The sequence below is a fragment of the Protopterus annectens genome, chromosome 5.part0 (assembly GCF_019279795.1).
Source record: "Protopterus annectens isolate FY-2018-M chromosome 5.part0, PAN1.0, whole genome shotgun sequence".
NCBI classification, from domain to species: domain Eukaryota; kingdom Metazoa; phylum Chordata; order Ceratodontiformes; family Protopteridae; genus Protopterus; species Protopterus annectens.
This window is the reverse complement of record NC_056735.1, coordinates 1,375,860,323-1,375,888,193: the sequence shown is the minus strand read 5'-3', so window position 1 is coordinate 1,375,888,193 and position 27,871 is coordinate 1,375,860,323. Positions and strand designations below refer to the sequence as shown.

At 45.6% G+C, this 27,871-nt stretch overlaps 1 protein-coding gene across 1 annotated transcript in view; it reads left to right on the top strand.

Moving 5' to 3' along the window:
- LOC122802376 (phosphatidylinositol-binding clathrin assembly protein) overlaps positions 1-27,642 on the top strand; it is a 529,090-nt gene extending 501,448 nt beyond the window's left edge. The window contains exons 6-7 of the mRNA XM_044072007.1: positions 27,420-27,549; positions 27,638-27,642. Of these exons, the coding sequence (XP_043927942.1) occupies positions 27,420-27,549; positions 27,638-27,642 (135 nt within the window). The remainder of the gene's footprint in view (positions 1-27,419; positions 27,550-27,637) is intronic.
- The last annotated feature ends 229 nt before the right edge of the window (positions 27,643-27,871 follow it).

Sequence of the window (27,871 nt, the reverse complement as noted above, 5' to 3'; positions counted from 1 at the left end):
TTTCAGATATTTATAAGGTTTTACAGATGTAAATAATGTAAATATGGATATGATTGAATATGGATATTATAATGACAGGGGTGGAAATTAAGAGTTGATAAGAAAATGCTTAATGTAATATGCCTGATTTGGACCGAAAGAGTCAATTATTTAATGAAAAATGGGATTTACCTAAAATGTTAAAGAAATAAATAGGATTTTGGTTATGGAAAGTAGAGTGGGGGGCTCACACAATGTTAAATGATTAATGATCTTTAGGATCAACATAGGGTAGAAATTTGATATTTTTCTTTTGCCTTTTTTAAAAAAAATTGTAAATGGTATACATGTTGTAGATAAGGTAAATTGCATATATGTAATGTAAATAAATATTTTTATTTTGATAAAGGACCACTGCTGTTTTCGATAGGTGCAGTATGATATTTTACATCCATCTGAGCTACCACCAACTCGAGTGGATGTTAGTTTATAGTTTCGTGCAAAGGGTGATTGTGTTGAATATCAGCCACTTCCACTCAGTGTATTTGATTTGTTAACCAGCATCCTGTGTGACTTTGTTATAACTGTTTTTAAGAACAAGTCAGAACAGTTGATCTTTGGCAACTTTTCTTGTATAATGATGTGCAATACACTGCGGTGCCCTCCTGTAAATGTCCTATGCCCATCAAAGCCAAATGTCATTTTCACCTGCGTTTCTAAGCTTGTGACATAAGTACTCCAGGATACTCCTGCAGAATAAAAAAGTATGTCTCCACAAGAATGAAATAGCAAACTGTTTGTCCACTTAATATATAGGCAGTCATACCCCTGTATGCAAGGCAGATGATAAAAATGAAGTGTCTGTCTTTTATGTACTCGGCACAGAGATACACCAGGTGTCAACTAGTACAAGACCTAAATGTAGAATAGTGCATTTTCATTTCATTGTAACAGTTGCTACTGCCAGCATCACACTTTGGAAGTCTTGTATTCAGGACAATACATTGTTTCATTATGTAGCTCAAGCAGTTGTTCCCTGTACATTCCTTCACACAGTTGTAATAAGAGAGGTAGCATAGATGGTCATTTACCAGTAACGAGAAAGTTCTCCGGTAGGTCAGAAGCAGTTTAAGCAGGCATGCCTGTTAACTCTTGTTTTGATGTAGAATACTCTTCTCATCCTGTTGACCAAGAGGGCACTCTCCTTACTGAAACTAGCTCTTAAAATTAAAAAAAAAAAAAAAAAAATCTTGAAATTAGTTCTTTAGTTAGCACTGTGCTCTTGGAATGATGTGTGCTAGAAGTGTGATTGACTGTTGGTAGATACTGCAGTAGATGCAACACAACCGTCTTTATGGTGAACACTACACCAAAGTTTCACCTACTTAGGAGTGCTGCACAGAGGATTCGTTACAGAACTTCAATTGCCTAGTGTGAGATGTACAGTTCTACTTTGTTGTTACTGAATGCTTTATCAAAAGTTACTGAAGGATTTTCTTTTGGTTGATGCAGAAGGTGTAGGTTAAATGTCTGTCTTTATGGTGGGCATTACATTGACAGTCATTCTGAGACTTCCTCTTGATTGATGTAGGGTAGACTACTCCACCTTTTTTTTGGCAAGTACTACATCAAAATGCAGTCGAGGGGGGGGGTGTCTTTTGGCTGGTGCAAGAGACCTGACACAACCTATGTTTTCCAAAAAAAAAAAAAACTTACTGGAAAGTCTGCTAGAGAATACACAACCCCTTTTGGAATGTACCTCACATTTCATCTGCAGCAGCTGGAAAGGCCACAGAAGTACATCACAAAGAGGATTACTGGCCTCAAACAAATGCCCTACACTGACCGCCTCAAAAAACTCCAGCTTTACTCCATAGCATATCGCCTACTCCGAGGTGATCTCTGCCTAACATGTAAAGCTATGTCAAACCCAGAGCTGTTGGACATGCTACACCTAAAGAAATCCCAATCCCTCCAAGCTACACGCTCTAGGGACCTAAACTTTGTCACCACAATAAACTGGACACGCTTGGGGGATAGATTCCTGTCCCAGAGACTTCCTATACTGTGGAACAAGCTACCCATCTATGCCAAGCAAAGTTCTTCATTAGTACTCAAGAAAAATCTTGATGAGTGGATGGGAAATAGAAATACACCCCAGGGATCACTTCTCTGTCTCCACTGGACAGTGGCACAGGAAAATAACTTTCTTGGGTGGCGTAAGCTATGGAACTTTGCTGGCTAGGCTTACATAGGCACTTGGGTCGATAGCCTAGTACCTACCTATGAACCTATAAGAACGTGAAACTGTTTATTAAAACAAGTAATGAGTGCTTTTGTCTAAAAGCATACAAATAAAACCAGAGCAGTCCAACATTTGCACTTAAATAGCTTCCTTCTCACATAAAATCCATCTAAGCAAAGCAAGTGCATTTAAAGTAACAGCTGTTAAAACAGGTACATGTGTTTAAAACAGTGCATTTAAGATATAAAACTGAGAATAATTGTTACTCATCACTAACTTATGTCCTCATAAGCAAAAGTGATGCACAAATGCTGATACGTTCACCCTAAAAAATAAAAACAGATGATAGTAAAGATAAGCATATTATTTTTACATGCCTTCCTCTTGAGTGTAATATCATTAAGCCCTGGTGGCTGAAACATTCAAAAATATCTGCCACCAACGCTGTTTCTGTCTTCAGTTAATAATTCCTGTGGCCCACCTCTGGGGCTGACCTTTACTTCCTGAACGATAGCAATGGATGACAATGGATCCTTCCCAGTTGGGGGCATTACTTGAGAAGGACATTCCAAGGCACTTGGTTTCTGTTAAGAGGCCAATCTTCACATCAGTATCCTAGAAGTGAGAGCAGTTCTGTTGGCGTTGCAGGTGTTTCAAGATGTTCTCCCTCTAGGGATGGTTGCTGTTCAGACAGACATGTCAGTAGTCTGGTACATAAACAAACAGTGGGGAATTTGATCCTACCCATTATGTTGAGAGGCAATGTGAGCTTTGGAAAGGGCAATCTCTCCTGGCCAGTTTCTGTTGGCAATGCAAATTCCAGAGGAAAGCCCGCTAAACAAGTCCATTTTTACTTCTGGATGAGTGGTCTCTAAATCAGTCAGTGGTGGAAATTATTTTTTGTCAATGGGGCCAACCATGCTGTGACTTCTTTGCTCTCCCCTCAATTCCAACTGCATCAGATACTTTGCCCTGACCCCCCCCCCCCGAGGAGAAGTCACTGAGAGAGATTCTGATTCACTATTGACCCCCCCCCCCGCTGGACTTCTGTATGCCTTCACCCCCACCCCTCCTCATCCCCAAGTTTCTCCAGAAATCATTTTGGTGGAAGAGCAATGTAATCCTCATTGATCCGTTCTGACCTCAAGTGTGGTTCCCCTTCCTGTGGCTTCTCCTAGTCTACTCTCCCTGGATGCGTGCTCCTTCTTAATACCTTCTATCTCATCCGTCCGGGTTACCTCACCAGTGATGGCTAGAATCTCCAAGCTTTCTTCCCCAGTTCGTCACTTCCTTACATCATCCAAAAATGTTTCTACCAGGAAGATTTAGAAGAACAAGTGGAAAAAGATTTTCTGTTTTGCGCCCTTCGGAGACAGTTATACCCATTTTCAGTGCCAATGCCAGTTCCCGCTGTTTTTGATCTCCTTGCTGCCATTTTCAATAATGGAGCTAGTTATTCGACAATTAAAGTGTAGCTTACTGCTATTTCAAATTTTCACTTAGGCGAAACCCATTCTTCTTTGGCCTCAGTGAAGTTGTGGAAGGCTTTTCTTAAGGGTACTTTGGCCCCTTGTTAACAGTTCTTAAAGCTTTGATCCAACCTCTTTTCGATCCCTTTTTCATGTAATCATTACATCAGCTAGACAGCTATAAGAATTCAAGGCGCATTCTTCAAAGCCATCACACTTAATTTTTCTTAAGGACAGAGTATCCCTTTGGACCAACTCTTTCTTCCTACCTACTATCCCTTTGGACTAACTCTTTCTTCCTACCTAAGGTTCTGTCAGAGACGAATGTTCAGTCAAATCAGTCTACCCATTTTTTTCCATATTTTTCCAACAAGGGAGAATACATGCTGCAGCTTGGATGTTTATAGACCGCTTAGATCTATATTCACAGAACCAAAGTTTTCAGAAAAACTATTTTGTTTCCTTTTCCATGGCTAAATTGGGCAAAGCAGTATCTAAAGTAACCTTAGCTAGATAGCTCACTGATTGCATTGCTTTTGTCTACAAGATTAAAGGATTATTATTGTCCAGACTTCCCAAGGCCCATTCCACCAGATATATGGCCTCATATGCCTTTTTGGTTGAGGGCTTCCATAGATTATATTTGTACAACTGCTACATGGTCCAGTACTGGTACCTTTATAACTTGTTACAAAATCATACATTTTATCTAGGAATAGGGAAGCCTTTGTCTCCGCTGTGGTCCCAAATATCTTTCCTTAAAGACCACCCAGCATTACTTTAGCTGGGGACTTTGTCCCATCAGTTGAGGAACAGGCGAAATAGACAACATCAGGTATTAAAGTTATGTAGTCGCCTTAATTCTGCATCTGTGTTGTCTCTTTTCATCCTTCCCCAATTTTCCACCCTCTAGCCCCCGTCCTATTTCATAATCTCCTGGTATGTCCTTAGGGGGTTTTCCTTGTTACTCTTCCTTTGTGAGCTCCAGTTTTTTCTTCCTTTTTTCTCTGTCTTTGGGCTATAGTTGGTATGTCACTTGTTCAGGGTATGTTAATAGTTGCCTGTTCTTTGACACCTGTTGTTTATCTGAATAGAGGGCTTACTCACTCTGAGGTAACTAAGAAGAGTGGGTTATGGGTAACTGGAGTAGCTCAAGATACAGAACCTAAATTCTAACGAAGTGGCCAAGGACGGATAATAGGTAGTGTTTGAGACTCATCAGTTGTGGAAGGACGAAAACAACACAGATGCAGAGTCACGGTGAGAACATAACATTATTTTCTTTGCACAGTAGCAGGGAGTTGAATGCTGACCATGTTGCCATTAATAGCATTTGGTCATCGGACTGGTTTGCCTGCACTGTACCACAGTAGTACAGTCCCTTGGCATACATGTTCTGCAGAAGTGTGACACATAAGTAATGTGAATGACATAATCTTTCCTACATTTCCTTTGTCAGGTCCATGACTCCACAGTGTGCCAGACCAAGTTCTGAGGTTCCCTTTTCAAGGCCAGTATAGACCTGGAAGTTTCACAAATGTCCACTGCCCCCATCAGCCAGGACCCATACTGTGATGCTATATTACTGGGATTTTTCATGCATAAGCTAACAAAGGAGTACCACAGTATCCTACTTTGCTTTCACCAGTGGACACTGATATTGATACCTTAGCTGACATAGCATTGTTTGAACACTGTATGCAGGGTCTGCCAAACACGATGCTGTTTATGTCCAGCCTGCCTTTTAGCTGGATTATCATACTAGAAATACTGCATCGTTTTGGAAAATGTATTGCATGGCATGGTCTGTGAAATTCATGTTATTAGGTAGGTGCGTCAGTATCCAAGTACAAGTGTAACTTGAATGTTTGTACTATTGACATGTATAGATGTGTACTCATACATGCTCTGTTATTCTCAGCTAGTATATGCTGCACATCAGATCCACTTTTTGGGTCTCTTGCAGCTGAATACTATATCTGTTTTCTTTCTGGTTGTGTTGTAGAGGTGGGAAAAGAAGTGTAGAAAGTCTATCTTTTTTTCAGGAGACCTTATCCTGACTGCACTAGGTGATTGCATAGTGTCAGCTAGCTATGCTTTCTCCAGCCTGGCATCCAGTCAGTCTCTTGATGTGGCTGAGAGGTGCAGTGTTCACTTGTGTCAGGCCATTGGCAGTGGGTACAGTACTGTCTGTGTCTTATCTCACCTCTTGCATATTTCATCCATAGGGACCCTTCCAGGTGTATGCAGCCCATGTTGTAAGGGTCCGAGTCTGAGAACATATGCAACCTGTACAAAGCATGAGTGGACCAGTAAGTAATGTGTGTGCATATGTTCACAACCACCATGGACTATAGTGGGGTAGATATTTCACCCATCAGTGTTAGTAGTGAAACTGGGCATACCTGAATTAAATGATACCTGCCACCTGTGTCTTCACCCCCCCCCCCTCAACCCATAGGCTGGCCAGTGTCGCATGACAGCACCACTGTGAGAGTAATGCCCCCCTCCCCAACACACATTGGCAAACACATGCAGTCTTTGAGTCTGAGCACTTATGCAGCTGGTACGAAACATAAATACTTCAGTAAGCAATAGTCATGCATAAGACCACAGTGCAACAGGCATTCCAACCACTAGTACTCCTGGTATCGGTGATACTAGACATGTATGAAAGAGACTGTGCCAGCCATCTTTGACCCTTCTACATGCTGGCCATTGACTGTCGACAATAAACATGTATGTGATATTACCAATGCTTCAGCTCCACGCAAACAGCAGGCATGGTACTAGAAAGAACATTTCACATTGGCTTTGAGCAATTTCAGCAACAGTAATGACTCAACTTTTTAGGTATGTGTAAATGTCATCATAAAACTTGGCCAAAAGGACATAAGCTATGATTACTAAACAAATGATAAAATAAAAAAAAAATAACTCTATGGTCAGTGTACAACCATGTAAACCTTCACCAGTGTTTATGAACCAAAGTTCACAAAACATTCTGTAGGCCATCATGTCTTTTCTGTATGTGGAGCTCATTGTAACATTTCATATCTCACTGATAGTATCCATCATGGAGTACAGGGATGTATTTTCTAGCCTTGGAACAAGCCAACTGAAGCAATTTGAAAATGCATAATAATTCTGTACAAAGAAACTCACATGGTTTAAAAATGTTATCTGTTGAGAAAGTTATTAGAAATTGTCAGTATATTCTGTTTGTAATAGATTACTCAGGAGTGACCCGTGTATTAATCTTTAAGGGAATGTCTGGTCTTGTTTCTCAAACACACTAATGGTTGAGCTGTCCCCAGATAAGAGAACTTTGGACCAAAGATAAATATCTGTAATAGAATACAGTGACATATGTCTTGCAGAAATCATTGCTGTACAAGTGTCATACATCAAGAACTAATTGTGAAGCAAAAGTAAGCAGTAGTCTCTGTAGTATGCAATTCAGTTTACTGCCAACAGATTCTTAAAGCCATAGTGATGGTCTAGCTTGAGTGGGTGCATCAACCATGGCTGACTGGCTAGTGGAGGGAGCAACTGCAGATGGTAATGCATTTCACTTGTTACCTAGTACCAGTGGCAGTGCCACACAATCCTGTCATCCAAGAGCACATTATGACCTGATTCAAGTAGTAGTCCATCTGCTTATGTATTCTGTCTTGCTATCATCAGGAACTGTAGGCCTTCTCACTTGCCACTTTAACTTTGACTATGTAGTGGAGAAAAAAAGTAAGTGATTGTCCCTAACCTCCATGATGCAATCTTGTATCTCAGTCAAGTCTGTGTTTTCGCTAATGTATGCAAGATGTTGGATGGCCTACCACCACCATTCTGTTTCTGTATCTCAGGTTGGCTGGGCAGAGTGCTTAAAACAATAAATGAAAACATTAATTTAACTATACCTTAATACTCTGTAGCTTACAGCATATAAGTGAGGCTGCTTTCTCCCTTAATTATCTGCTGTGTTTACAAAAAAAGTGTAATGAATTGTACAATAAAGGCTCATTGCTATTGAAAAATAAACACAATGATTGGATAGCCCAATCAGCTGAGTGAGGTGGATGTCTAAGGCCACCTCCCCAACCCATGTCCGAAACATCTGTAAATAAGGTCTGAGTAGGTGGAAGAGGGCAAATGGGAAGACCTAAATTTAGAGACCATTGCAAGTTCCCCTACTGAAGCTCCTGCTTTAGAATACATGGGAGGAGCAGAATGAGGTGTTCTAGAGGGTGGGCATGCTGAGGCTATACCAATTTGAGGAACTAATGAAATTTCCTCATGTGAAGCCTTGCCAGTGGAAGCGTTGGGATGGTAGAAGCCATTAGGCCCAAGAATCCTGAGGAATTGTCTGGCAGAAATCTGATGTAGTAGGAGTGTCTCTGCAAAGACTAGGGAGATATCTTGTGCCTTGGAAGGTGGGAGAGACACTAGCATGCTAAGCATGTGGAATCTGTAGCCCAGAAAAATGAGATCTTGGGCTGGGACCAGAGAAGATTTCTTGAAGTTGGGGGCAGATCCCAAGCCTTGAAGAATGCTAATTGCCATTTGGAGGGATTTTCTCAACTCTGTCTATGAAGAGGCTTGGATTAACAGGTAATCCAGGTATGGGTAGATTAAGATCCCTTGGAGCTCGCAAAAGGCCACTACTGGCTTTAAAGAATGCCAGTTGCTATTTGGAGGGATTTTCTCAACTATGTGTATGAAGAATATATGTATATGTGTATGAAGAATATATGTGTATGAAGGGATCCAATGCCTGTCAGCCTGGGATGACATGCTCGACAAGCCACGATGCTTCGCTAGGGACGGCTTGCACCTGTCACCCCTGGGCTTTTGGATATTGGCAAAGGCTCTTGCTACCCCCATAGTGCCTTTTTTAGGCAAGGCTCAAAAGACAAACCCACCTCCATAGGTATCACAAGGGATAAGAAACTAAGAGTAATGCTACTCAACGCCAGAAGTCTAAACCTCAAGATGCACGCACTCAAAACTCTCCTTAGCATGGAGAACATCGATATCTGTGCAGTAACAGAAACCTGGTTCAAGGATCCCGAAAGCACCCCAGCACTACCAGGTTATACCTCATGCCATGCTTTTCGGCCCCAAAACTTGGACCGAACCACAAAAGGAGGGGGGAGTATCAATATTTGTCAAAGATACCCACACCTCCAGGTTGGTGGCACAGCACGAAGCATCAGAGACTATCCATGTGCAACTAACAGTGGGTAAAACTGCCTTCCAGTTTATAGCCTGCTACAGACCACCCTCCCAAACCCAGGAACCCCACTCGGCCTTCCTGAGAACACTGGAAAATATGAAGGTCTCTCCAAACACCATTATATTGGGCAACTACAACTACCCAAACATAGACTGGGAGCATTACTCTAACTCCAACACCCTAGCCCAAAGGTTCCTAGAATTTATAAACTCAAATGCTATGGAACAACTTGTTACCACTCCCACAAGAGGGGAAAACATACTGGACCTGATCATCACCAACATGGGGACTCTATGCTCCAGACCAGAAGTGTATCCCTCACTGGTAAGATCAGACCATAAACTAATCTCACTGGATATTCACATCCCGACCCCACCCCCTGCCCAGAAAATCACAGTGAAAAACTTCTCTAAAGCAAATTTCACACTCCTCAAAACCGAGGTGGAATCCTTCAAAGCCCCTGGGCCTGTGGAAAATATGGCCCAGACCGCAGAATCCTTTATAAACGCATTCTATGAACACCTTCAGGAATGCATGGATCATGCAATCCCAAATAAAACCAAGACCCAGTCCTCCAAAGGCAGACGTCCTGTCTGGTGGACCCCAGCCATAAACAAACTATACAATAGAAGGAGGAAGCTACTACATGATAGAGCAAAATCCCAAAAAGGGAAGGCATCTCTGATCAGTATTAGCAAAAAAATACGGGCACTCATAAAATCGTCTTAAGGCCAGCTTGGAGAGAAAAATTGCACAGGACACTAAGGATAATCACAAGGCTTTCTTTAGTTATGTTAGGAACCTGGGTGGGAATTCCCTGATATGCTCAGAATTAGTCCAAAATGATAAAAAGTACACCGAACCCACAGACATTGCCAACATCCTAGCTGACAGGTTCAGCACAAACCCCCCCCCCCACCAAAAGGGTAAATATCTATCCCAGCAGAGTGCTGCCCCCCCTGACATCTCAGATGCTCAGGTAAGAGCCGCCCTGTCCAAAGCAAAAAACACAGCATCAATGAGACCAGACGGTGTCCCGGGCTGCGTCCTACATGAACTCCAAGAAGAGCTAAACCCAAACATAAAACTACTATTCAATCTCAGCCTTACTACAGGATATGTACCCAAAGAGTGGCGTACAGCAACAGTGGTCCCTCTCCACAAAGGTGGTGCCTCAACGGATCCTGGAAACTATTGCCCCATAAGCCTGACTAGCTTGGTCTGCAAAGCTATGGAAAGGATCATCATAGACCTCATAAATAAAGATATTGGGGACCTACAGACACTGGATCCTACCCAGTTTGGCTTTAAGGGCAGATCCTGCCTCTTAAACCTGGTCAATTTCTTTGAAACAGTCACCAAGGCCATTGACGAGGGGAAGGTGGTCCACACAGCCTACCTGGACCTCACAAAAGCCTTCGATACAATACCCCACTCTGGCATTATAGATAAGCTCACCAGCTTAAATATAAACCCCTATGTCACTAGATGGCATGCAAGCTGGCTCAAGGACAGAACCCACATGGTTAGAATTGCTGTTGCCATGTCAGACTCCAAACGAGTTACAAGTGGCGTCCCGCAAGGCTCAGTCCTGGGACCTCTCTTGTTCGGTATATATTTCTCGGAGGTACAGGCCAACACGGAAGGACTGTGGCTGACCAAGTTCGCAGATGACTGCAAACTGGGCGCCGTAATCGACTATCCAGCCGACACAAGCATCCTCCAAAAGGGCCTCATAGAAACAGACAACTGGTGCCAGAGCCATGGCCTCAAGCTAAACGCCAAAAAGTGTATAGTCATCCCCTTTGGCAAAAACAAAGTGCCCACAAATTACCACATAGGTGGTAATCCATTAAGTACAGAAGAAGTAATTAGGGACCTGGGGACCCAAGTTGATAGCAATCTCTCATTTGACAACCACGTGGCCAAAGTGGTTAGAAAAACATTTTAGATAGCCCACCTAATCATGAAAGGATTCACATCTAGATCAGGGGAGGTCATCGTGCCTCTTTACTCATCCCTCATCAGGCCCATAATTGAGTACAATGCCCCTTTTGGGATGTACCTTACCAGACACCTGCAGCAGCTGGAAAGACCCCAAAAGTACCTCACCAAGAGGATCAAAGGGTTCAAACAGATGTCATATGCTGCCCGGTTAAAGAAACTCCAGCTCTACTCGGTGGCATACTGCCTGCTCAGAGGCGATCTGTGCCTGACGTATAAAGCCATGTCCAACCCGGAATTAATGGGCCTCAGAAAATTCAAATCCCATCGAGCTACGCGCTCGAGAGACTTGAACCTCAGCACTGAGATAAATAGGACATGCTGGAAGGACAGATTCATAACCCAGAGGCTCCCTTCACTCTGGAATAAAATCCCAGTCCAGGTTAGGCAGAGTCCCTCATTGACTCTCTTCAAGAGGAATCTTGATGAGTGGATGGGAGATCGTAGGTTTACCCTGGGTATGACTTCTGTGTCACTGAGGCACAGTATACTAACCTCGAAAAAGGGCATAGCAAAATTCATTTAAAATGGGTGGCGAAAGCCAAACACACTCTGGCTAGGCTTATAAATGCCCTAGGGCAGATAGCCTAGTATGAACCTATGAACCTATAAGAGGCTTTGATAAACAGGTCATCCAGCGGTGGGTAGATTAAGATCCCCTGGAGCCTGCAAAAGGCCACTACTGGGGCTAGACATTTTGTGAAGACTCCCTGTGCTGTAGAGAATCCAAAAGGCAAAGCAGAGTACTGATAGTGCAAGGATCCCACAGAAAATTGTAGAAATCACCTGTTATCTGTGTTGAATGGGGATATGGAGGTAGGCATCCTTGATGGCTATTGAAGCTAGAAATGCCCGAGGAAGGATAAGAGGAAATAGTGTTTGTAGGGTTAATATTTTGAATGAGGGGACTATGAGGAAATCTTTGAGGTAAGAGAGATCCAGGATTGGTCTCAAGGGTCCTTCCTTCCTTCCTGGGAGCTAGGAAAAGGCGGGAGTGAAATCTGCTTCTCTCTTCCCAACAGGGGACAGGTTCTGTGGTGCCCTGTTACATGAGTTCTAGTAGAACTGGCGGGAAAAGGGGGAACTGATATTTTTGTGGTAGGGTAATTCCACCTGAAGGCAGGCACCTTGTGCCAACCATGAAATACCCCCTTTTGAAGATGCTTAACACCCAAAAGTCCTGAGTGATGAGTTCCCAGGAAGGGAGGGAGAGGGAAAGGTGTTGGAACAGGGGAATTAGTGTGTTGCAAGAGTCATGAAGAGGAAGCACGTTCGACCAGCAGCTAAGGGCTGTTTGGGTATGTGAGGAACAGAGGCAGAAGAGGAGGGAAACTGTTGGGTCTTCTTAGCCCTCTTTTGGGGTCTAGATTGAGGTACTCTGGATTGCCTGCGTATGAAGATTTGTTTCGCAGGATGATTCCTATGAAATTTAGGCACAGGGGATACCAAGAAATGCATAAGATCCTTAACTTAGCTTTTTTCCTGCAGAGATTTGAAGAGCTGTGTGGAAGACTTCCCAAACAGGGCAGTATTATCTAAGGGGGGATCCATCAGTTTTGCCTTGATATCCTCGAGTAGAGGTTGAAGCCTATGGCAGGCAGGCAAATCTTCTAAGGGCAGAAAAGGAAACGGTAGCCCTAGAGGAGGCTTCTACTACATCATAGGTGCACTTGATAGAATGTCTGGCTACTTGAGAGGAGGTGGCAAAGAGAGATGATGCCAGGGCCTTATTTTCAGAGTCAGGCATATGTAATACAAGATGTTCTTTGTGTTTCACTGTTGCAGTCAGCACACTTGGGTTATCTGCCTGCATGTAGCCTTCAGTCGGCCCGAATACCAGAGACTTAGTATTTTTACGTCGGATGCTGTTGCTCCAGGACTGATGTCAGGTTGTCAAGGGTATAAAAACAGGCAGCCGACACCATTACATCAGTCTTTCTTGCCAAGGAGCCCGAAGCAGAAGCAGTTCGCAAGTGCCGGCCGCTACCTGAATTTTTGTTTACGAATTGAATAATCCTGAAGTCTTCTAAAGCTAAGTACCTCGTTGGGGATCCTTTTTTCTTGCTCTAACCAATGTCGGGAAAATTAACAATTGTCTTGCCTGTGGAAAGCAAATACCTCACAGAGATTTTCATTCTTACTGCGTCACCTGTTTAGGCCCAGACCACAACGTACCTCATTGCCAGTTTTGTGCCTTGTTTAACGCCCGAACCATTCATCGTCAGGCTCTCCTTGTCTCTGAATTATTTTGCTCATGATCTCCGTATTCTGAAATGGCTTTGGTAAGCCATCTGACTGCTGATATTCCGAAAAAAACGTAAGGATAAAGACACAGACCGCATAGGTCCAAAGCTGCCAACGACTCTTCTGTTAAGCTAGTTGCCAGTCCGCCGGTACTCAGTGAGGTGCTTTCGCAGCCCCTGATGGTTGCTTCACTGGATTCGCAGTCCTCTACCGGGACCCATTTAGAGTCTGGTATGCCGCGAGACACTTCTTTGACTATGGAACCTGCGGATGTCTCTACCTTGGATGGGTCTGGAGCTGGTGTGCAGGCACCGGTTTCTGAGGCAGTTCTTCGCTCAACCGATGGTAGACTCAAACAGACAACTTTTTTAACCAAAACTACAGAGTTTCTTAGGCCGAGAGTACGCACTACACCTACAAAACCAATGCCCAAAGCGGATGCACCTGCTCCCTTGCCACAAAAACAAATGCTTAGAATGGCAGAAGACCTTATTATGCTGATTAGGGGAAGTCAGCCTTCCCCTGCTAAGAGAAAGAGAGACCAGTCTCCTACAGCTTCTACAGACCAGGAGTCTGATGACTCTTATTTTGGATTATGAAGACCTGCTATTATCTGCTTATGAGCATTCAGATGCAGAGTCGTCCATTCCTTCTGCCTCCCCTCCAGAGGATTTTTCTTTTGGTGAAACCTTGCATACCTTAAGGGAGCATTTCGTATGCAAGGTTTCACCAAAAGAAAAATCCTACCTGGATCTGGCGAAGGCCTTCGATACAATACCTCACTCGGGTATCATTGAAAAACTCAGCAGCTTAAATGTTAACCCATACATCACAAGATGGGTTGCAAACTGGCTGAGTGACAGAACCCACAGGGTCAGAGTTGCTGGCGCCATGTCAGACTCAAAGCCTGTCACAAGTGGGGTCCCACAGGGCTCAGTCCTGGGCCCACTCTTGTTTGGCATCTACTTTTCCGAAGTACAAGCAAACACAGGAGGGTTATGGCTGACAAAGTTTGCAGATGACTGCAAACTGGGAGCCATAGTAGAAAACACATCTGACACAGATATCCTTCAGAAGGGTCTCACAGAAACGGATAACTGGTGCCAGAGCCATGGCCTAAAGTTAAATGCCAAAAAATGCATAGTCATACCCTTCGGGAAAAACAAGGTTACCCCTAGCTACCAAATAGGTGGCAATCCACTGAGCACAGAAGAAGTTATCAGGGACTTGGGACCCAGGTTGATTGTAGTCTGTCATTCGACACCCATGTAGCTAAAGTAGTTAGGAAGACCTTCTACATTGCCCACCTTATCATGAAGGGATTCTCATCTAGATCAAGGGAGGTCATGGTCTCCCTTTACTCATCACTCATCAGACCAATGATTGAGTACAATGCCCCATTCGGAATGTATCTGACCCGACACTTGCAGCAGCTGGAGAGACCACAAAAGTTCCTCACCAAAAGGATAAAGGGTCTCAAAATCTGTCCTATGCTGCCCGACTGAAAGAACTCCAGCTCTATTCAGTCGCTACCACTTGCTCAGAGGTGACCTTTGCCTAACATACAAGGCCATGTCAAACCCAGATTTGATGAATATGCTTCACCTCAAAAATCTAGATCCACCAGAGCCACAAGGGCGGAGACTTAAACCTCGACACGGCTATTAATAGGACGTGCTGGAGGGATAGATTCATCACCCAAAGACTCCCTATGCTGTGGAACAAAATCCCGGTATATGTGAGGCAGAGCACCTCGCTGGCCTTGTTCAAGAGAAATCTTGACCAATGGATGGGAGATCGCAAATATACCCCAGGGATTACCTCAGTGTCACTGCTCGGCAGAGGCACAGCAAAATAATGGGTATAGTTCCCCATACTTAAGGGGTGGCGTAAGCCACAAAACGATGGGCTAGGCTTGTAAATGCCCTCGGGCAGATAGCCTAGTATGAACCTATGAACCTATGAAATGCCAAGACTATCCTCAGTCCAAAAAGAGACTCAGAGAATTCCTAGAGTTGCCTCCGCACAGGCCTTTAGCAATACCCCCTGTCCTAGATGTTGTTGATGATGTTTTTATGGAATCCAGTCTTACTCCTGACACTTTACCTCTTGCTCCTAGGAAACCAGACAGGTACTACAGAGTACCTGACACTCACAAATTTCTTTTCAAGAATCCTATTGCTGACCTAGAGATCATTTCCCAGTGGCCTAAAGGTATCAAGGCTATTACTGCCAAGAATCCCACCCTTTCGGACAGGGATTCCAGAGCTTTGGACAGATGTGGTAAGAAGGTATATACCTCTGCAACTCTTGCTGTTAGGGCATTGAATTGTCCGTTTCACATACTGAAGTAACAGCAGCATATTATGGAACTTAATAAACAGAAAGTGGCAACCTTAACAGACTGTGCAGAAAATAAAGAATTGCAGGAGCTTATGCACTCTGCAAGCCAAGTCAGTAAGCATACTTTGCAGTGTGGCTTTAATGCCCTAGTTGCATCTTGCTGGGCCACAGTCACTGGATCTGTACTGAGAAGACATGCTCGACTCAAGGTGCACACCTTGCCAGACCATGTCAAATCAAAGTTGCTAGATGCTCCTTTGAACAAGGAAATTTTGTTAGGCACCAAAGCAGAAGACGTTCTTAAATTGATGGAAGAAAATGCTAAGTCTATGCAGACTTAAAGAATTTTTACAAGTGCAACCACTTAGATTCAGTAGGTGTTGACCTTCCAAACACTGGTCCTTTCCAGCCCCCTCTAGGACTTCTCAAACCAGACCCAGGAGAAACAGACCACCCAGACTACAGTCTCAGGGTATGCAGAGATCTAAACCAGAGAGTGGTAAGCCACCTCCTTGCAGAAAAAACTCAAAATGACTTCTTTACTCTACTCCCCAGCCCTGCCCAATTGCTTGTGCCCCTAGGAGGAAAACTTGCCCTTCATGCAAAAAAATTGGATGTCCATCACACAGGACCGTTGTGTCCTCAACAGTGTGTCCCAGGGGGTATACATTTTATTTCCATTCACTGTCAACCCCAAGTGGGTTTCCAGACCTTCCTCCAAACCAGTGGGTAGAGGCCCAAAGCCAAGTAGCTTCCCTGCTCAATATCAGAGCTATTCAGCCGGTTCCAGTAGAACAGAGGGGTCAAGGATTCTACTCCAGACTCTCCCTGGTACCCAGGAAAGAGGGCTGTTGGCGTCCAATCTTGGATCTTTCAATTCTCGACACCTTCCTGGTGGTATCAAAATTCAAAATGCTTACCCTGCAACAGCTTCTTCCTATGTTAGCGAAGGATGCCTGGTTAGTCACCTTAGACTTAAAAGAAGCATATCTGCACATCTCCATAAGGGAGTCATGCCGGAAGTATCTACGGTTCAGGGCAGGCTCTATGCATTATCAGTTCTCTGCACTTCCCTTTGGCTTATCTACGGCACCCAGAATTTTTCACAAAATGCCTTGCTCCAGCCATTGCATACTGCAGGCAGAGAAATATCCAAATTTTCCCGTACTTGGACGACTGCCTGATTCAGGCAGGCAGTCAGGAATTGTTGTTCCAGCACCTGACATTTGTGAAATACCTTCTCACTTCCTTGGGTTTACACCATCAGCGAAAAGAAATCAAAACTGGTACCCAGTCAAAAGATTGTATTCCTGGGAGCAAGCTTGGACACAACATCCCAGATGGCATTGTTCACTTCAGAAAAACAAGTCTGTCTGACAGCCTACTTCAAACAAATGTCCAAGCCCATCTATCCGCAAGAAAAATACTGCAGGCCCTAGGGTTCTTGGCCTCATGTATACTGCTAATTCCATATGCAAGACTGCATATGAGGAAACTTCAGTGGTACTTAAAAAGTCTTTGGTGGCAACATTATCAGGACCTGGAAACAGTCATTCCTGTCGTACCCTGTCTAAGGACAGAGTTCCTTTGGTGGGCAGAAGCATGCTACCACAACAAGGGACTGCCCTTTTCTCAGCCCCATGCCACCCAGACTGTAACCACAGACGCATCAGACTATGCCTGGGGAGCCCACATGGACGGCAGATGCATTCAGGGCATTGGAGCCCAAGTCAAATTCATCTGCACATCAACCAAAAAGAGATGCTAGCTGTGCAAAATGCCCTGATAGCTTTCAGATCCCTACACTTTCCAGGACAACTATTAATAAAAACAGACAACACCACAGTTATGTGGTACATCAACAAGCAGGGGGGAACCCACTCCTACCCACACTGCATATTAGCCATGGCCCTGTGGCACATGACTGGACATGCAAGTCCATCTGCAAGCTCAGTACCTGCCAGGCAAACAAAACTCACTGGCAGATGACTTGAATAGAAATCTCCTAGACCCGCACGAGTGGCAGTTGGAACCCAGCACCTTCAACCTTCTGATTCAGAAATGGGGGACCCCAGAGGTGGATCTCTTTGCCTCCCCCTGCAACCACCAGATCAGAAAATTCTGCACCAGGAATCCTCACAGCAGGGCCTGGAAAGTAGATGCCCTATCTTTTCAGTGGGTAAATCTCTCAATCTATGCTTTCCCCCCTCTGCCCCTTCTCTCAAGAGTATTACTCAAAATAAGACAAGATAGACGAAGGACAGTTGACTGCCTCGCACTGGCCACGCCAGCAGTGGTACCCACTCCTGCGCAGCCTGTCACCGATGCCACCCTGGCACCTACACCAGAACCCAACCCTGCTCTCTCAGCAGGAGGGACAGATTTTGCATCCACAACTGCAAACCCTAAATCTTGCAGCCTGGCTTATTCCTTGAATTCTCCTCCAGCAACTCTAAGCAGGCGGGTGCTGGACATCATTCTTGAAGCCAGAAGACCCAGTACAAGAAAATCCTATGCTGATAAGTGGAAAAGGTTCTGCTCCTGGGTTCTATCTAAAGGAGAGGACACAACTCTGCCCTCCCTGCCTCTAATCCTGGATTACTTAGAAGATCCTACTCCACAAAGGCCTGTCCTTCTCCTCCATTAAGATACATGCCTCAGCCAACACAGAGCCACCTCTCTTCTTGCACCCTCTTATCAAACAGTTACTGAGAGGGGAAACAACTTAAGGCCCCCTAGGAGAGCACCTCCCCCTGCTTGGGACCTTAACTTTGTACTGGAAAAGCTCACGCTTCCCCCGTTTGAACCTGCTGCATCAGCAGAGTTAAAATTTCTCTCTTGGAAAACAGCCTTGCTTCTGGCCATCACTTTAGCTAGAAGAGTGTCTGAGCTACAAGCACTTATGGCTGTGGAACCCTTCGTTATTTTCCATGCTGACAGGGTTTCCCTTGGGACTAACACTTCCTTTATGCCTAAAGTGGTGTCCAGTGTGGCTCTTAACCAATCCATCCATTTGCCAACTTTCTTCCCTAATCCTCAAAATAAAGGGGAAAGGATCCTGCACTCGTTGGACATGCACAGACAGCTCAGATTCTACTTTGATAGGACTAAGCCCTTCAGAAAATCTGACAAGTTAATAGTCAGCTTTGCAACAGGGGCAGAGGGCAAGGCCATTTCAAAACTATTTCCAAATGGATAGCACACCGCATTCATGTTTGCTACAAGCACCATGGGAAACCAACCCGTCATAGGGTCAGAACACATTCCACTAGGGCAACATCTGCCTCTACAGCATTTCTCAGGGGAGTCCCTACCAGAGACATCCTGGAAGCTGCCACCTGGAGTTCAGTACACACCTTCACCAACCATTACCACTTGCTTATCTTTTCCAAATCCAGGGCAGATTTTGCAACAGCAGTCCTGCAAGGCATACTAGCCAGCTCTAACTCTTTTTGTCTGCCTCCACCCTTCAGCTTTGGAAATCCACCCACATGTGATGACAGCAACAGTGAAACATGAAGAACATAGTACAGTTGTGTACACTTACCATAAACGTAGATGTTCGAGTGTATTCACTGTTGCAGACCTGGTTTCCCTCCCTCCAGACCCCTGTTTTTTCTCTCTCCTCTCTATGGATATTACTCACCCTTTTCAGGGGTATTGGTATTTACTTTTTTCTGCTGGTGTTTTCCCCACCATAACTTGGCTCCCTATTTGGGGGGCTCCTGACATTTGTGGCAAGAAAAACTGATGTAATGGCGTCTGCTGCCTGTTTTTATACCCCTGACGACTTGATGTCAGTCCTGGAGTGACAGCATCCAACACAGAAATATTAAGACTAGTATTCGGGCCGACTGAGGGCTACCTGCAGGCAGATAACCCGAGTGAGATGACTGCAACAGTGAATACAGTCGAACATCTACATTTATGGTAAGTGTACACAACTGTAATTTGAGACCTGAGAAAGGAGTTCCAACTTGAACTTTGATATATGTCTGATAATTTAATGCTTCGTAGGACAGGGTAGCTGAGGTATAGATTCTCTTCCCCAGCCTCTCCAGCTGTCTGATGTTTATCTAAGGGTAGCATGGAAGAGGAAGGAAGCGACCTGGAGGCCTTATCAGGGGCAACAGAAATAACAGAAGGATCTGCAGCAGGTGCCTTAAAAAGGAATTGGCAGTCCTTGGGTACTCTGTAGTACTTGTCAGGGGTTTTAGGTTATGAGGTTTGTGAGTCTGGGTGGGTAGAAGTGGATGCAAAGGCATCCAGGTGTTACAGGCAGAATAGCTGAAGGATTGGGAGTCTGAACCTGGAGGAGGTCATAATAGTGTGTATAAAGTAGTTAACTTCATTAGATCAGCAACCTGTGGGTATCTGATCCGATTCGGATCCGAGCCAGCAGCTTTCCTAGCAAAAGATCCGAGCTCCAAGCGCCTCCCCTACACATAATGCCCTGCTACCTCCCTCTAGTCCCCAGATCTTGTTTGCCGTGGCTTCTTATCTGAGAACGAGCTCCAAGTGTTGGGTTTCATGAGTTTAAGTAGAATATTTCAATTTTTTTCCTTTAAAATCTCTCTGAACTTTGTGTGTGTGGTACCCTTTTCTCCCTTGATCTATTTGGGTAGTTTTCTCTGTAGCATAGTGTAGCTTTTAATTTCCCTCCCCCCTTCTGTCTGTGTGTGAAGGTGTGTGCGTGTGGGCCCGTTCCTTTCAAAATGTCTGAAGGCCCAAAAGCAATTTTTTCTAAATGCTCCGAGTGTGGCCATAAGCTGTCCTTAGCGGATGGCCACACTCTGTGCGTTATTTGCCTGGGTGTGGACCACCATTCGTCAGGCTGCACTATTTGTGCAGCCTTCAACCCCAGGGCTTTGAGGGATAGGCGGACTAAGCTAGTCCTTGCGGGCCTTTTGCCTCCTGATTCGGCTTCATCCTCCTCCCCCTCTGTGGCACCAGCCGCGGCTGCGGTTGCCCCACCGATCGTTTCCACTCCCCTGGCCGGGATTCAAACTCCCTCTTTGGCTCAGGAGGAAAGGGACACCAGGAAAAAGGATAGGAAAGACTAGGAGTGTTATAGGGACAGGCATCGTAGCCACAAGAGGCGGGCCGATTCAGCTCCCTCTGCCCCGCCGTCTAAGCAGCTTGCCTCCCCCCTTAAGGTCTCCGGGTCTTCCTCTTCCAGGCTTCATTCTCTACGTTTCTCCCCGGAGCCGGAGGAGGAGACCCTTTCACCTTCGAGGTTGTCCAGGTGGCCTTCCCGGCCAGCCTCAGCAGCCTCATCCAGGTCAACAAGAAGTTTATCCGACGCGGACATTAACCAGATTATGCATGGATTTCTTCAGGCCCAGCTGCAGATGGGAGTCCTCTTGCCCCCCCCCCCCCTTCGGGGGGGGGAGCTCGACCCCATTTTTCGCCCCCATTTCTCCTTCTCCGACTCGCAGTCGGGGTTTGGAGTTATCGGATCTGAGTAGCTTCTGAGCCGGGGTGGTATCGACGCAGACAGCGTTTCCTACTTCGGCGCTGACTGCACCTTCGAGTTTGTCGGGTCCATTTTCGGATCTGAGCTCTCGGGGCCATGAGTTGAGCGTCTGATCTGGAGGGGTCAGTGTGCCTTTGGCTACATTGAGGTCGGATCGCACTGTCCTTTCGGATCTGATCGGGTCATCTCCGGCACCAATCCTCACGCTGGATCCGTGGGGGCTGCTTTCGGATCCTAGGGAAAGCAGCTCTCCCTCGGCATTCGACGTTGTGGAGAGGGTCCTTACGAGGGATTCGCGGCCCCATGCTCTTGCTACGGATCCACCCGCCATTCCCTCTCAGACGGGCCTGTCTTCCATCATCCGGCCCCAGGGACAGCCTGCACCTACGTCCCAGATGGTTCCCGTAGAGGAACAGGACATTGTTGGTGAGCCCTCCTCGGACAGCCCCCCCCGAGGAGGTCCCTCACAAACGGAAGTGCAAGAGCAGGCACTTGGACTCACCCGAGTCCCTCACTGAAGACACTGACTTGGAGGAAGGGGAAGGTTCCCCCAGGTCACCCCCCCCGAGGATGTCTCATTTGGAGACATTATGGAAATGCTTCGTATTAGAGGGGGTTGGTCAGCCCAAAAGCCTTCCTCGGATGAGTCTGTGTTTCTGGAGGCGTTCGCAGGCCCATCTACCTCTTGGGTGTTCCCTCCTGCCGATCCCCTGGTGGACCTCATAACTACCAGGGTATGGAAGGAGCCGGACACTGTGGAGCCAATACCCAAAAGACCGGACAGGATTCTCAGCCCCCCCACAGACAGGACAGTTTGGAGCAAAGGTGCCCCGGTAGATGCCATGGTGGTGGTGGCTGCCACCAAGAAGGAATTAGCACAGCAAAGTTCCTCGGTACATCCTCCAGACAAGGAGTCTCGGATGATGGACCGCCTCGGAAAGCGGATGTTAGCTTCAGCGACCTTCTCTGTCAGGTTGCTGAACTACATGGCACACGTGATTCGACTTCAGCGGGACCTAATCAAAGAGTACACTGGGTCACCCCCAAAGTCCATGTCTGCTGAGGACAAACGGACCTTCTCGGCGTGAATGGCCACTCTTAAGTCTATCACTAACACCTCTATGCGGCTTCTCTCCCATGCCACGGAGGGAGTGGCTAGAGCCAGCGGAGCAGGCATTGTCTTATGATGACAGGCCTGGCTCCGTCTCTGCGACTTTGCAGAACCCTTCAAGGCGTCCTTCGCTAATGTCCCCTTTGACGGTTCTACGCTTTTTGGCCAAACCGTCAGCGATACGCTACTCCAGAGCGAGAAAGACGGGAAAACGTCTGCCGTCGGGATCTGCTTCTCGGCTCCTCAGAGGTCCTTCTCCAGGAACCAAAGAGGACAGAAGAAGATGTGGTTCCGGAAATCCCAACAATCCCGTTTCGCTCCGGACCCCTCATCCTTCAGAGGCAGAGGAGGACAGGGTGGATGCTGGCCCAGAGGCAGGGGGGGGCCAAAGAATTTAGGGTCGAGGGAACCCTTTTCCGATCGACCTGCACAGCAACCCTGATGGTTTGCCCGTCTAATTCTCTCTGGAGGCAGTTGTGGGGCTCTTCTTGGAGCATCTAGCACATTGGGGGTCAATTACGACAGATCGCTGGGTGCCCCGGATCATGTCCAGAGGTTACTCTATTCCATTCCTAAGTTCTCCTCCCCGGTCGGGGTGCCTCCCTGATGTTCCATCCAATTAGAGGGAGGTAGCAGCCTACGAAGTAAAAGCGCTACTAAGAAAGAGACATCCAGCACGTCCCCCCCCCCCGGTCAATCCGGATCAGGCTTTTACTCCAGGTTCTTTTTGGTGCCAAAAAAGATGGGGGACTTACGGCCAATTCTCGACCTGTCCACTCTGAACCTGTCAGTTGCCAAAGAAAAATTCCGGATGGTCATCATTCAATCCATTCTCCCACTGTTACAGGACAACGACTGGATTTACTTCATAGACCTAAAGGATGCGTACTACCACGTTCCAATGAACAGGTGATCCATGAGGTTTCTCCGCTTTCGGCTGGGAGCCAGCCATTGTCAGTTCAGGGTCCTACCCTTCGGTCTCACCACAGCCCCCAAGGTGTTCACCAAGGTCATGGCAGTTGTAGCGGCCCACCTGAGGCTTCAGGGAACACAGGTCTTTCCTTACCTGGACGACTGGCTCCTAGCTGCCCCCACCAGGCATCTACTATGTTCAGCGAGAAACTATTTCCAACATCTCGCCCGCCATCTAGGGATCACGATCAACCACAAGAAATCCTCCTTTCAGCCTACTCAGATCTTGGATTTCATAGGGGCCAGGATAGACGCAATTCAGTCCAAAGTCTTCCTGACGTCGGACAGACTCCGCAATCTAAACCTCCACGTTTTGGCTCTTCTGCATTCCTCGGCCCCTCCACCGGAGTTAGTCCTGAGGGCTCTGGGGTCCATGGCAGCGGCCATAAACCTGTCACCGCTCACACGTCTGAATGTGAGGATTCTCCAGTGGACCTTACAGGTCCAGTGGGCCATCCTACGACATCCCTTGTCTTCCCCTGTTCCTCTCAGCAGGGTTTGCAGGGAATCTCTACTCTGGTGGCTCCATTCCAAACACCTCCAGGAAGGGCGCCCCTTCTCCATGTCCCTACCCCAAGTCACAGTGACCACGGACGCGTCTTGCCTCGGGTGGGAGGGGGTCATTGCATGGGCAGAACCATCCAAGGCATGTGGACTCGCACAGAGACCTTTTTGCATATCAATGTTCTAGAGATGAGGGCGGTGCTTCTAGCATTGCAGGCTCTCCATACCCTTCTTCCTCTAGGGACTATTGCAATTCAAACAGACAACATGTTAGTGGTCTGGTACATCAACGAGCAAGGGGGAACCAGATCTTACCCACTTTGCCGAGAGGCCATGAGAGTGTGGGAATGGGCGATATCCACTTACCGCTTTCTCATAGCAACGCACATACCGGGTCAGTCAAACATTCTGGCGGACAAGCTGAGTCGAACTATCCTCTCACCCTACGAGTGGTCCTTGAACCCCTTAGTAACAAAGCAAATCTTCCTCAGATGTGGTCAACCTTGCTGTGATCTGTTTGCGTCGCCTTTGAATGCAAAGTGCAGCAAGTTTTTCTCTCTAATTCCCCACCAGGGGAAAACCCCAGAGATGCTCTGGTTCATGCTTGGCCATCCGGTCTTCTTTATGCTTATCCTCCTCTTCTGTTGATGACAAAATTCTTGCAGAAAGCTCGTCGGCCGGGGAGCAAAGTTATCCACATAGCCCCATTCTGGCCTCGTCAAACCTGGTTCCCATGCCTATGGTCTCATCTAGTGCATCCTCCCTGGATCTTAGATCCCCTTCCGGATCTGTTTTCTCACCCCTTGGGATTGAAGACCCCCGACCTGGACAACCTCAAGCTCTCGGCTTTGTTGATCCAGTTCCCTTAATGGCTAGGACTCCCCGTATCTCATCCTCAGTTAAGGTTGTCCTGGTGGCCGCTCATAAGCCTTCTACCAGGAAAGTCTACAAGAGTAAATGGAAATGTTTTTCTATTTGGGCGAAGCATAGGAATTTGGATCCCTTTACGGCGCCTATTCCAGCAGTCCTCGACTTTTTATCCCAAATTTTTCATCAGGGGGCTAGCTCTTCAGCCGTTAAAGTTCAAATGGCAGCAATTGCACACTTTCACATTGGAAACGATTTTGGCCCCCTAGCTTCCTCTAAGATCTGCAAGACCTTCCTGTAAGGTTCCTTTCTTTTGAGACCCCCTGTTAAGGATGCAGTTCCTCCATGGGATTTAACCCTAGTTCTCCAGGCTCTGACTGGTCCTCCTTTTGAGCCTGCAGCTTCGGTTGACTTAAAGTATGTATCTTGGAAAACTGCCTTCCTGATTGCTATTACCTCAGCTAGAAGGATATCGGAGCTTCAGTCTCTTTGCAGTAAGCCCCCATACATCATTTTTCATAAAGACAGAGTTTCCCTCAGGACTAACCCCTCCTTTCTGCCCAAAGTGGCTTCCGAAGCCAACATCAACCAATCCATCAACCTGCCTGTCTTCTTTCCTAATTATCACAACAAAGGAGAGTATAGGCTTCATTGCCTGGATGTACATAGACAGTTACGATTTTACTTGCACAGAACGGCTGTTTTTCAAAAATCGGAACAGCTCTTTCTCATTTGCCAAGTCCTGTTTGGGTAAACCAGTGACAAAGGTAACCTTAGCTAGGTGGATTTCCCAATGCATTCTTCTTGCATGCAGAAGCTCTGGTCGACCTGAGCCCGTTCAGGTTCGGGCACATTCTACCCGTTCTGTGGCTACTTCTGCGGCTTTCTGGTCGAGGGTCCCTTTGGATGACATTTGTTCAGCAGCTACTTGGGCTTCCTCTTGTACTTTCATTTCTCATTATAAATTGGATCTGATTTCCAGAGGAAGGGCATCTTTTGGCTCTGCAGTGCTCTGGAATATCCTTCCATAAGGACCTCCCAAGTTGTTGGTAGCTGGGGACTCTGTCCCACAGGTTGCTGATCAAATGAAGTTGTTTACTTCAGATAAAGAAGTTATGTACTCACCATAACGTTCCATCTGAGTAGGTAACTTCATTTGTCAGCAACCAACCCTCCCTCCATCCCCCTGACCTGTAGTTTGTCCTTGAAGGATCATTGTGTTTCTCTTCCCAGATGACATCAGGTTAGGATGTTCAGGTGGTTTTTTTTTCCCTTGTGTTATGGTAGTATTCTGTGATATTATGGCAAACTCGATCTGAGAACTAGAGGGAGGTAGCAGGGCATTATGGGTAGGGGGAGGAGCTTGGAGCTCGGATCTTTTGCTAGGAAAATTGCCAGCTCGGATCCGAATCAGATACGATACCCACAGGTTGCTGACAAATGAAGTTGCCTCCTCAGATGGAACGTTATGGTGAGTACATAACTTCTTTTTCTGGACCTCTGACATCTCTGTGGTGTCTCACTTGAAGTGGTCACGCATTTTGGAGATGGTCTCTCTGAAAGAAATCTCCTCCGGTGGGGAATCTGCCCCATTGCAGTCTTCCTCAGGGGAGACGTAATCCAAAGGGGAGGGAATTTGGGAGGAATAATCCAAGTCCTCATCCTCCACCTCCTCAGAAGAGGAGTCTTCATCCGAGGTAAGATGGGGCCTAGGTCTCTTCCTAGGGGGCCCAGCTGGAGAGGAAGCAGTGCAACCTGATAAAGGCCTAAGGGCAATGGCAAATAAGGCACTGAGTATGACTGTCTTTATGTGGAGTCTGTTGTCCACAGTCACACTTCCCTTTTCTGGATGACATAAACCTCAGAGATAAAGAAAGGTAGCAAAAAATAAAAAGTTTCTCCAACAGGGCACTTATCTTTTTCGAAGAAAAGCGATTCTGACAGCAGAGCGACATCCTGGACTGGCGATCTGACTGATGGCAAAGAAGTTCTGAGGGTGGTGCACGTGTATGTCTCTTTTACGGCCAATGTCTACTGACTGCCAAAGTCAGACGCACCGCGCACCTTAGGCAGTAAAAGACTATGGTATACTGGCTGACATCAGGTCATCGCCTTGGCAGGCAGTTCCCTTAAGTCAGGCATACTGCAGCAGAGAAAGGGACATCTATCATTATGGTAAGTTCTTACACGACTAATCTTTCCTTTTATAGTTTTTTTCTGGAGTCTATCTCATTTGTGAAAAAGGAAGATTTGGTACTGGATTTATTTTGTTTTTAGAAGTAAAATTTATTTAAAAAGCTTCCTGTAAATATTTGGACTCTCAACAATCCTATGTTGGAATTCCCGTACATTTTCTGCACATAATGCTAATAAGGCAGATTTGTTACATTATTTTTGGGAATTTGAATTCTCTAAATGATTATGGTCTGTTCAGCAATACAAGATTCATAAAGTTGCTACAATGATGTATTATTAACCTGGCAAGTTGCAACACTGTACATTCCTCCTAAGAAACTAAATTCCACTGATTTGTGAACTTTAACTGTTTTCATACTTATGAAGTTATATGTTACAAAAAATTGATTAAACCTTAAAGCACTAAACTGATCAAATTTTTCTTGCTTTAGATTATGTCAGATGCCTAAGGCTGGTTTTCAAAAATCTTAGCTACTTCGCTCAAGGAATGCATTAGAATTAATGTTGTAATACTGTTTGTAGATATACTGTTAATTTGGTAATTTTGCTCTTTGTTATAAACTGCTTGCAATCAGCTTTATGAATAATGATGTAAGTAGTGTATATGATTATAAATATCAGTGTTTCCTTTTTATATTAACTGTATTTAGTATTGCCTTTTTTATTGTGAGTATGTTATTTTTTATTCTCATGTTATTATTGGAAAATGTTTAAGCATTATATAACAAAGGAGGTATTACTGTACTACTCTAAGACATTTGTCTTGATTTTCACAGGTTAACTCAAATGAACTTACAAATGGAGTAATAAATTCCTGCTTCATGCTTTTGTTTAAAGATGCTATTAGACTATTTGCTGCTTACAACGAAGGAATTATAAATCTTTTAGGTAAGCATTTAATTTACTGTAAAACTATAAACAGTTTCATCAGAATTGTCTGCATTTTTTTTTTACTTTATTGGATGAAAATTAACTTTAAATGTTCTTCTTACAGATTAGTGTTGTGGTCATGATTTTTGGGGTACTGCAGGTGAGGTTTCACATGTGGTCTGATTTCCAGAGCTTTACATTCTCAGCTCCCATGGCTGAGCTGACTCTTCCCCAAGGATGTTACCATGCTTCTAGTGTGAATAAGATTCAACCCATAGTACATTCTTCCTGCCAGTAATACTGGATACCTCCTCTGTTCCTTGGTGTTCTTTATGTTTTGGTTGCCTGGTCATAAATG